Consider the following 12261-nt stretch of genomic DNA (forward strand, 5'->3'; position numbering starts at 1 on the left):
TGCAAAATACAACAATTTAGAACAACGTGGATTTTATAGTTATGGGTTACTCCAACACCAATCTGCCTTTATCTCAGTTTTGGCTAAGACACTTACAGTAGGAGGTAACGTTATACCTGCCAAAAGCAGCCGTCCGGGGTATTTTCGGTTAAAAATCCCCAGACTTCAACAGGGATTTTTGTCCAAAAACGGCCTGAATGGCTACTTTGGCAAATATAGAATACGATCCTAAAGGGGTTATTAATTAAACTGTGATAATGCTAATTGGAGTCTATCACACAGAAACTCCTATTAAGGCCAATGGGAGTTTCCCTGTGATAGTGCAGTGATGGGCACTATAACAGTTTGATGAATAACCTCCTAAGGTCACTCTATTCAATAGGCTGTGAGGCCACCTTCAATATGCGGAAGTAGAGTTTGGCTCCATTCGCTTCAGTCATCTCCAGCTCGGTTAGGACGGCTTCACAGCCCATTGAATAATGGATCTAAGATCAATTGCACAGAGTGCTCCCTTCAGCTATGCAATATTTTTTAAAGGATCTTCATAAATTACCTTGGATTCCAAGTACACACCCGCCAGCGACATTTTCGATATCTTGTAAAGGCAAATTGAAAGAGATATTGCGCACAGCACAAACAGAGTGTCATTAATGGCAACTCGGATGAAAACAATGACTTTTGCCTCTGTACTTTCTGTCCTCGCCAATATTGCACACGTGAGGTTCACCACGAAGAAAATAAGGCTGATGACTAGAAAGACCAAATACAGGGGTAGTCTGAAAAACAAAATAACATACTTCGTCAATGGAGAAAAGATAAATATTCGTTCCAATAACCATGGCACTCTCAAAGCAGCTAGAACATGGAAAATATAATTTCTATGTCCGTGTTTGTCTTCGACCAAGGTTTTGGCAGGGGGCACCTGCTGACAGTTTAAGGTGCAATACAGGTGGACTATGGTGTTGCACATTAATTCCCATCACCAGTAATTCCATCAGTAACCCTAGCGAACATCTTTGAAGTAGTTTCAGCAAGACGTAATACGATTCCATTTATTTAACTGCGCAACCTGGGCACATTATTTGTTGTGTTGTTGTTTCTTATTTGAAAATGAAGCACAAATTAGATTTTTATTTTAATGGTGGTGTGTTGGTAAATCAAGTGTTTACTGTTGTCCCTCCCATCCTTGTCATAAGGAGAATAAAGGGAGGGTGAGAGAGAGGGCCGTTTTGCCCGTGCAAACTCTTGCCAGATACAGTGACATCACACAAAAAAGAAGTAGCCAGGTTAAAATCAAACCCCTCCTAAATCCCAGCATACCACGTTTACAAGCTCATTTTAGATAATAATGACAATGTATACTTATTAATCACCTGGGTTTATCCCCCTTTAGCACTCACTGTTATTGATACTCAGTCCTAGGAGGCACTGCACTTTAACTGCCTTTAAAAACAGCTCTTAATGGTCTAAAGTAAAATGGCAAAAACATTTTCTGTGCAGGACAGTATAATTGAACTTTCCATTAGAAAGGAATGTAGATGTTGAAAGTAAAAAAAAGCCTAATATAGTTATAATGTAATATATACTGTATATACACAGTTGTGTGAAAAAGAAAGTACACCCTCTTTGAATTCTATGGTTTTACATATCAGGACATAATAACAATCATCTGTTCCTTAGCAGGTTTTAAAATTAGGTAAATTCAACCTCAGATGAACAACAACACATGACATATTACACTGTGTCATGATTTATTTAACAAAAATAAAGCCAAAATAGAGAAGCCATGTGTGAAAAACTAAGTACACCGTATGATTCGATAGCTTGTAGAACCACCTTTAGCAGTAATAACTTGAAGTAATCGTTTTCTGTATGACTTTATCAGTATCTCACATTGTTGTGGAGGAATTTTGGCCCACTCTTCTTTACAATGTTGCTTCAGTTCATTGAGGTTTGTAGGCATTTGTTTATGCACAGCTCTCAAGGTCCAGCCACAGCATTTCAATCGGGTTGAGGTCTGGAACTTTGACTGGGCCATTGCAACACCTTGATTCTTTTCTTTTTCAGCCATTCTGTTGCAGATTTGCTGGTGTGCTTGGGATCATTGTCCTGTTGCATGACCCAATTTCGGCCAAGCTTTAGCTGTCGGACAGATGGCTTCACTTTTGACTCTAGAATACTTTGGTATACAGAGGAGTTCATGGTCGACTCAATGACTGCAAGGTTCCCAGGTTCTGTGGCTGCAAAACAAGCCCAAATCATCACCCCTCCACCACCGTGCTTGACAGTTGGTATGAGTTGTTTGTGCTGATATGCTGTGTTCGGTTTTCGCCAAACGTGGCGCTGTGCATTATGGCCAAACATCTCTACTTTGATCTCGTCTGTCCAATGGACATTGTTCCAGAAGTCTTGTGGTTTGTTCAGATGCAACTTTGCAAACCTAAGCCGTGCTGCCATGTTCTTTTTAGAGAGAAGAGGCTTTCTCCTGGCAACCCTTCCAAACAAACCATACTTGTTCAGTCTTTTTCTAATTGTACTGTCATGAACTTTAACATTTAACATGCTAACTGAGGCCTGTAGAGTCTGAAATGTAACTCTTGTTTTTTTTTGCAATTTCTCTGAGCATTGCACGGTCTGACCTTGGGGTGAATTTGCTAGGACGTCCACTCCTGGGAAGATTGGCAACTGTCTTGAATGCTTTCCACTTTTGAATAATCTCTCTCACTGTAGAATGATGGACTTTAAATTGTTTGGAAATGGCCATATAACCATTCCCAGATTTGATGGGAAGCAACAATTGCTTCTCTAAGATCGTTGCTGACGTCTTTCCTCCTTGGCATTGTGTTAACACACACCTGAATGCTCCAGACCAGCAAACTGCTAAAACTTTGGCTTTTATAGAGGTGGTCACACTTGCTGATGATCAATTAATCAAGGGCATTTGATTAGCAGCACCTGTCTGCTACTTAGCATCTTAATTGCTATGGAAGCAGTAAGGGTGTACTTAGTTTTTCACACATGGCTTCTCCATTTTGGCTTTATTTTTGTTAAATAAATCATGACACGGTGTAATATGTCATGTGTTGTTGTTCATCTGAGGTTGTATTTACCTAATTTTAAGACCTGGTAAGGAACAGATAATTGTTATGTCCTGATATGTAAAACCATAGAATTCAAAGAGGGTGTACTTTCTTTTTCACACAACTGTATATATAATATATATTGCCTCACCCTTTGTTTTGGAAGCATGTTCTTCAGAGTTCTGAATGGGTTCCCCACTGTAAGCCCTGTATAGTTTCTATGTGTCTAGTCTGCAGCTAGCAATGTCTATTGTTAATGTTTATTGTTTTCCTGATAAACTATCAGGAAGCCTACATTTGCAGGAGAAGGATACCACACTATCCTCATAGGGGTGCTCATACTGCAACCTACAGTATACTCCCACTGGATTGTCCCAATTAGACAGTTCTTTTCTCACATCACTGTCTCCCTGCAAGCTATTCCACTACGTCTTTATGCAATGGGTAACTAAGCCTATGTACCTCCTGGTGGATAGGACCGGAACCTACTAGAGGATGATTCCCTGAAAGTATTATTTGCCATGTGTATTGTGAATATCTATGTGAACTGTTTTTGGACAGATGTTCAATAACACCTTTCCTTTTATAAAAGTTCCTGGCGACCATTTCTATCCTGCACTTTCATCCACGTCCTGCCAGCACTTACCCACACACCACCTATATGGCTGAGAGACTGAGCATTTACTTTATGGACTAATCTGACACCCTTCATATCCAGGGAATGTGGGTTGGAAATTACTCTCAACTCTAATTATCTCTAATTGTAATCAATATTAAACTAAATGGCCACATAATTCCTGGACTGGGCTTAAAACTAGCATCCTACTTATAGAGTAAGCCAATAACAATAACAACAACAAACAAAAGTCATATGTTTTTTTATGTAATGCTGACAGTGTGTACAGTGAATTTCTCAGTCACAATGACTGAAGAGCCGACAATGTAATTTTGGTACCTGAGGCACAGAAAGTAGAAGCCATGTGCCAAGGTTACAGGGAGAAGCGTATATTGGGACGTGAACTGGGTCCACTAGCTTCAAAGACAGTGGCAATACCACTGACATACTCCACCACCACCTGACACATTACCACTAATGACCAACCATCCAGAGGATAGAATATTTTTATATTTTATCATCGCTATTAAATATTGAATTCTAATGTAAGAAGATTTACAAGTTAAAAGAATAATTTTATGTTGGCTCTTACCTGTATTTGAGTAGTTCTGGTGAATATTTGGATTTGGCTTTGAAAATGACCTAAAGTTAAACAAATGGTTAGAATTAGTCTACACATCTGTAATAGTATAGTACCATTAAACTAATATGCTAAAATATAAAAATGAAAAATATAAAATATAAAAATGTAGTTTTGGTACATAATTATACAAATGTACATGCGGTTGAGGGTAGATATAATTGCTTCAAACGGTGCTAGGAAGTAAATACTTGATTGCTACAAATTCTGACAATTGTGAATTAAATGGACAGGAGTCATGTTATATAATTGCAAGATCTTTGTAGCAGGCATTTCTTTGCCACAATGTTTACTTTGATTTGTACTGTATTACATTATTTTGTATTCTAATGTTTGTCCTCTATAGGCTACGCTTATATTGACAGCGACGGCGACGTCAAGCTACGTTCGCTGGAAAAATCAAATTGAGATGACATCCAGCGATCGCGACCAAACCGTCACTCTTTCGCGTCGCGTTTACTATAAGCGCACGCGACGGCTGCAATGCATTTGTTTTGACGCAGCGTCGCCAGCACTATAAGCGCAGCCTAAGTGTTGTGGAAATAGAAATATGCAGGATGAGACATGATTATATACGCCTATAATTAGGAATCATTTGCTAGGCTTTACTAAGCTGGCTTAGGGTGTATCGTAACTTGAACCCAACATTAACTGCAATTGAGTTATATGGCAGTTAATGCTGGATCGAGCTCCGATACCCTTTATCAGAGCTAAGTGAATCTCTCCAGTTCAACCCAGATCACTGAAATAATTGGGATGAAAGTGATAAACTGTGTAAAAACTGTGGAAAGGGAAGTGAATCTCTGTCAAACATGTTGCAACCTAAAGGGGACATTTGCAAGGCACAGATGTAAGGTAACGCACTACGATTCAAGTCAATGGCAGTTAACACCCGAACAGGGTGTGGTACTCCGCATCAGCACTTCGTGACTGCTTTTCTACTGGAGAAAAGGAGTTGGCCGTGACATCATTTTGTGTGCACTATGTATACTGTATGTTTCAGTCAGTCGTACTTTTTCTATTTCCCATTTTAAAAATGTATTTCTTAATACAGACTTGTTTCGTAAAACCTAACTTTGGCAGACATAACAAGCTCTATAATTATCCCTGTTAAAAAAAAAAAAATGTCAATTTAAAAAAAACTTATTAAAACGAAATTGATTTTACCTTTTTAAATACAAAATAGTTGCCTTCAGAAAACAGTTAGTAGTGAGTTATTTGTACAGCTCCTTTATTTTGTACACCGGGGATTATGTTGTGAGGGAGGCTCCTCCCTTCCCTGCCCCTCTAAAGCTCACTACCTATCACGCACAAACAGAATTTCCAGGGAAGGCTCTAATAGGGAGGCCGAGCTGCCCCGCGCTGCTGCTAAATGAGGTTCAGTGCACCCTAAGTTTACGCCGGCATTCCCGAAGTGCCGATGCGGAGTACCACACCATGTTCGGGTGTTAACTGCCATTGACTTGAATCGTAGTGCGTTACCTTGCATCTGTGCCTTGCAAATCTCCCCTTTAGGTTGCAACATGTTTGACAGAGATTCACTTCCCTTTCCTTACCATCTGGTGTACTTTTTGCACTGCTGTATCAGCACTTCCTAGGCAATCTCTATACTTATACTGTACTGTACAATGTAGAATGCTGCATTTATGATTAGGGTTATTCAAATATAAAAATATTACCTGTCAAAACAACAAAATAGCACAAGCATGTATTGTTACAATAATGTATCTTCTGTGGTTTGAGATTATTATTATAAATACCTCCTATATTCTATCGAGCTAAAGCAGAAGTAAACATTAAAAGCCCTATTTCGAAGCCACTCTCCTAAACCACATACAGTAAACAGCATGGTAATGAAATATTGTTCAATAAATATCAACTGACGTTATCAGAGTTCCACTGTGACATCTTGTCTACAAAACAAAATGCTTTCATTCATTAACATGTTTTGACAAAGCTTAAACCTCTGGATAGCCCCTTACACAGTCCATAAGCCTATTTCATTCATGAAAACATCAAACAGTTGTAGCCCTCTCTGCCTGACTTCTAGGGAGATTATGACGGTTATGTATGGCTACTCCGCATGGATTACCTTGGTTTAGGGTGCTTTATTCAGGCGGTTGGGCTTTGAAGTAGCAAGGTTGTGAAATAATGGGCACCTGCAATTTTTGTCTTTCTTCAGCTCCCCAGGCACGGGGACCATACACTACACTTTAAACAAGGTTGCACTGTTTCTTTATTGTTATCGATGCATTTTGTATATAAATATCCGGAGCCTGCTGCCCAAACTGGATCAACTAAGGGCATTGGTGCCTTATGCATAAACCCAAAGCCATCGTTCTCACAGAAACATGGCTAACCCCTAAAACCCTCGATGCAAATATCGCCATTCAGGGATACTCCTTTCTAGGAAAGATAGGTCAAAGAGAGGAGGAGGGGTGTTATTGAAGTGAAACTTCTTTGCTGGCACCTACAGTTTTGATAGGAAAAATCCCTTGTGTTGTAACAAAATTCCATGACGGAAGTGACGTCACTGCTGGCAGAAGAGGCCATCAGCGACGTCGGGAGAGGAAAGAGAAACAGACACACACACCGCTGTGTCCCCGCAGCAGTGTTGCCAGATTGCACCAGTGAGGACCATGGCAGCGCTGGATCCATGGGGGAGGGAGAGCGGGCTGGCAACGGCTGGGCGCGCCTGCATGGAAGGCACCGGCGCACCTGCAGCTGGACACGGAGACCACACACACAGAGACACGCACCACACTGACTCACACACACACACTGACAAACATAGACACTGACACACACTGACTGACACACACACACTGACAGACTAACTGCACACACAAACACACACTGCCTGAGACACACACACACACACTGACTGACACACACTGACTGATACTCTCACACACACACACTGACTGACACACACACTGACTGATACTCTCACACACACACTGACTGACACACACAAAAACACACTGACTGACACACACACACACACACTGACTGCACACACACACACACACACACACACACACACTGACTCACACACACATACACACTGACTGACACACACAAAAACACACTGACTGACACATACACACACACACACACACACACACACACACACACACACACTGACGGAGACACACACACACTGACTGACACACACACATACACACTAACTGATACACACACACATACAGGTTTCAGCAGCTAAAATTATTGATAGGAGCCATTAATATTTTTTTGGGGGGGAGGCGGGGAGGGGAGTCTCTCTCTCTCTGTTTATTCTGTTAAGCAAATGCATTTTATGTGGTTTGAAGTTAAGATGTTCGAACGTGTCCAAAATTGATTTACAAACTTCTATGTATGTTTGTAAATCTAGCAAATTTGAGAGTCCAATTTAGTACATTGCATTACGTATTGATGTATATACCTCCCAAAACACTCACCTACACAACATGTGGAGAGATACCTGTGAACACACTTGAGATCACACTTGAGATACGTGGAAAATGAACATATTTTTAGAAAATATTTTTCATTTTCAAATGATCTTATTTATATAATTTGAATATACTTTGCATATTCAAATTAATTTATTTATGGGAAGTATTCAAGCCAATATGTATTTCTCTTGCTCTCTCTCTCTCTCTCTCTCTCTCTCTCTCTCTCTCTCTCTCTCTCTCTCTCTCTCTCTCTCTCTCTCTACTTCCTCCTCTATTCTCCTGTAAAATCCCTAGTTCAGGGTCTGGATTAAAAATACTTGGCACTTGAGAACTCGCCACAATTTTGTTTTGCAGAAGTTTTACCTTGTTCACAACATAGGGCGAAATGTTGCCACATCTAGTTTGAAGTACACATACATATGTTCTATGGTTTGATGTACAGAGTTACATTCAGTAACACATTAATGCTAAGACATCAGTGAATTTCATATCCCATTGATGCTGGAATAGTGTGCAATGAGGTCCTTGCCTCAGCTAAATGGTCAAAAGATCACAATGAGAATGTAAGTATTATACACTCTTTACCAAGTGGTGTCTCAAAATTTCTACCTGAACTAGAATATGGATAGGAACATCTGGAAGGAGGGCCATGTCAACAGAATAAATCAAAAGTATCAATAGACTACAAGGCAAACACAAAATGGATGCACTCACATAACAATTGAAAGCATGGTGTAGAAAAGATGGCGCTGCAGTTACATTTAATATACTGTAATATACAGTTGATATATCCAAATACTGTTGGCCATATTTACTAAGATGTGCTAATCTCCAAGACACCCTCATGTTGGAAGACACCTTATAGTCCAATCAACTGAATAGGCAGTAAAAGGGCCATATTTCCAAAGCTGTGCTACGTAAATGAAGTAACATTGCTTAGCAAAAATGGCGGAATACCATCAGCCCTAATATTACAAGATGTAACTAAATAAAAAAACAGATTACTTTGGATGAAACTTCGAGTGCCCTCTGGTAATCGTTCAATTGACTTATTCCAAAATTTTGGGAGTTCATTTCAGGAAGCTGCCCCATCAGCAATGGTGCACCAAAAAGGTAATGCAATGGCCATATAAAGGTTCTTCTGATAATATTTTTGGGGTGTTAAAACTCTAACCCACTTTAACTTTTAGTAAAAAACTGGCCCAGATATCATGAGAAAGGTCTTATAGTGGGAACGAAATGTTGATATTTTTTGCTACATAATAAATGTGCTATTTTTATAAGCCCAGTTGAGCGACGTTTGATCTGTTTCATTTTTGGCATTAATCTTCTCCTTGATTGGAGCGACGTGCCCCCGTGGCAACATATCTGCTGTTATTTTGAGCGCTTCTTTCTTTTGTTTTGTTCCAATATGAAAAACGAACACAATAACATCACTTACGTTTGTGGGCTTAAATAGTGTTTTACTACTGAATATCCATTAAATAACGTAGGAGGGAAGCATTTCACACAGAAAAGAAACACTACTCTATTGTTTTACCCACAACAATTGTCACATTGTGAAGTATACATCTCTTAAAGCTTTAAAATAAAAATGTGTGTACTGGAAGAGCAAATCCAGCATTCTCAGAGAAAACATACAGTTGTTACCTTGGCTTCATTTTTAATTTAAATTACACACTCGCTTAATTATCCACTTTTTAGAAATAATGAAGTAAAATAATATTTGCTGAGCTCATAAAAGCATGTCTTTGCGAATAACTTTTTTTTGATTGTTTTATTGGAAGCCTTGCATTGCTCTTCCCTCTTATTTGCAGTAACACAAATGACCAGGGATGAATGTTACAATTATTTAACATTTTCACAATGGTCACAATAATATTATAATTTAGATTAAAAGAAGGTGTCCCACCAAATTGAGCCTTTAATTAATTATACTTGGGTAAAATACTCATGCTGAAAGTATGAAGATTATTTATTCTTCAATTAATGTTGCATTTACTTGAAAATTACGCAAAACTTTAAAAAAAAAATGATATATGTATGCAAAATAAAATGTAAATGTATCGGCAATTTGTGGGAAACACTTTTTTTGTTATATCTTGCATTGCATATTTAAACGCACTATATATAGTGGTGTTTAGGTGAATGAATATACCAAACAAGTGATGCTTAAACATCTGTGCTAAAATGCTTTGTTAATAATCAAATTGTCGCATGTAATAATAATAATAGAAGGACAAGACAACCTTGCAGTTTTATGGCCCTGCAGTAAAATACCATAAGGGGAAAATGCGTCATAATAATGTGTGTGCATAGAATTAGTTACAGAATGAAAATCACTTTATATCAGAGAAATATGCCATTCTGTCCATGCACTTTACAGGTGACCTTCCGCAGAGATGTAGACACAGGGGAAGAAAGATTGGAGCTATTACTATATTACATCCCACTGCACATTCATACTTTTAAACTTCCAGGTGATCATGCCGCTTAAACTAATTTACAGAAACTGACTGACTACAGCAGCGGTGAGGAAACTTTTTACGCTGAGCCCCCCTTTTTATCCATGAAATTTCCTGGGCCCCCCCTGCCTGATGTAATCAAAATCACATGAAAAAAAAAACCTTTATTAAACGGTATACAATGTAAATACAAATATGTCTAAGGCCGCGCGTATAGAGCCCGCGACGTAGATGCGTGACGTCACCCGTCGCCGCTAGCGAAAGTTGTATTTCGCTTTGTGGCGGCGCGGGGTGACCAGGCCATTGATTGGTTCAGGGGCTGTCACATGAGGCGACAGCCCCTGAAAAATCAAATATTGCCGGCTCCAAAAAATCGTGTCGCCCCGTCGCGCTTACTATAAGAGCATGCGGCGGCGGCGACAATGCATTTGTTTTCGGGCAACGTCGTGTCACCGGCACTATAAGCGCAGTCTAAATACTTACATAATTCAATAGCTCGCTCTTGCAAAATGAGGCTGCGTCCACGCTGCCGCTGACAGCGGTGACATCACCAACTCTCCAAGCATGAGCACATCATTTTGCAAGCACGAGCGGGGAAGTGTTTAGACTTTTTTTTTTTTCCCATTATCTCTGTACATTCATAGTATGATTGATACAGTGGCAGCCCACCCTTTCACTTGCAGAGGATCGCAGCGAAGCATGTTGCCAGCGGAGGAGAGCAGGAACACAGCGCTATTCCAGGGCAGACACCGGAGGAAGGGGCGTTTGACATCACAGCGCCCACGCGTGCTCCACCCCCGTACCTCCGAATCATGTGGCCGCCACCTGCACTATCCTGTTCGGCCGCACATCTTCTTGGCTGGCCACCCGCGCACATCTTCTTGGCTGCCCGCCTGCGCACATCTTCTTGGCTACTCGCACACATCTTTTTCGCCTAAGCACTCAGGTTTTGCCGCACGCGTCCCGCCTAAATAATCTTGCGGCCCCCCCCCGTTTGTGCACCGCTGCATTTAATCACAACACCCACACACACATAATCACAACACCCACACACCCACACACAATCACAGACAACACACAGCACACATACTCAATCACCACACACACACACTCAACCACACACACACAACCCCCACACACACACACACTCAACCCCACACACACACTCAACCCCACACAACCACACACACACACACAACCACACACACACACACACCTGATGGGTGGGGGGAGGGAGTAACTAAGCCTGCTCAGGTCCCCCAATGTGCTGCTGAAAACGGGCGGCTAAGGCCTCGTTCAGGGTGCCGGCTTCGGAGGGGGGTGGGCGTGCTTACGTTCGGGCGGACGTTAGATACAGTACAAATTGTATCAACTGAATAGCAGTTGTCAGGGTAGCAGCTGCCCTGTCGCCGAAGTACGGAGTTGACGCTGGCTACAGTTTCAATAACAACCCAAGTTGTTTTTTGAAGCTGCAGCAGCGTCACTGGTACCTCGGCAGCCAATCAAATCATTCTTGAAAATGATTTCAACACAGCAACACCGATCCCTAAGCTGCCGTCTGTCGCCCCGCCTCCTCCTGAAAGCTTGAAAAGGTCTGCTGGGGATGATGTGCACACATCGCCCAGCAGACTGACGCTCGCACACGCGAACGCCCGCCCTCCAACTCCTGTCTCTGGCACCCTGAACTCGGCCTTACAGACAGGAGGAGGAGGGCTTGTCTGTGTGCAGGGAAGGCCCCGCAGCAAGGCCCGGCCCCCTCTGCAAGACACAGCTGAGAAGCAGCCTCAGCACAGAGCTTCTGGCCGCCCGTGCACAGCTCTGGCGCACCCATGTTTCCCCGCACGCAGCCTGCGCCCCCCTTAAATAATCTTGGGGGGCGCGCCCCCCAGTTTGCGCACCGCTGGACTACAGGGTAATAGAATTCAACTTTTGCACCCGAGTCATAATATGTTCCAAGTTTGTGGTAGATTGGCCAGTAACATTACGGTGTGTTTGTTATCTT

The 12261-nt window shown here is 41.4% G+C and overlaps 1 protein-coding gene across 1 annotated transcript in view; it reads right to left on the bottom strand.

The window, feature by feature from the left end:
- The window catches only part of GPR137B (G protein-coupled receptor 137B), a 54402-nt gene that overhangs the window by 17624 nt on the left and 24517 nt on the right, over window positions 1-12261 (bottom strand). The window contains exons 2-3 of the mRNA XM_075596800.1: window positions 4289-4338; window positions 554-776 (exon numbers count right to left, since the gene is read on the bottom strand). Of these exons, the coding sequence (XP_075452915.1) occupies window positions 554-776; window positions 4289-4338 (273 nt within the window). The remainder of the gene's footprint in view (window positions 1-553; window positions 777-4288; window positions 4339-12261) is intronic.

Source organism: Ascaphus truei, chromosome 4 (assembly GCF_040206685.1).
Source record: "Ascaphus truei isolate aAscTru1 chromosome 4, aAscTru1.hap1, whole genome shotgun sequence".
Taxonomy (NCBI): domain Eukaryota; kingdom Metazoa; phylum Chordata; class Amphibia; order Anura; family Ascaphidae; genus Ascaphus; species Ascaphus truei.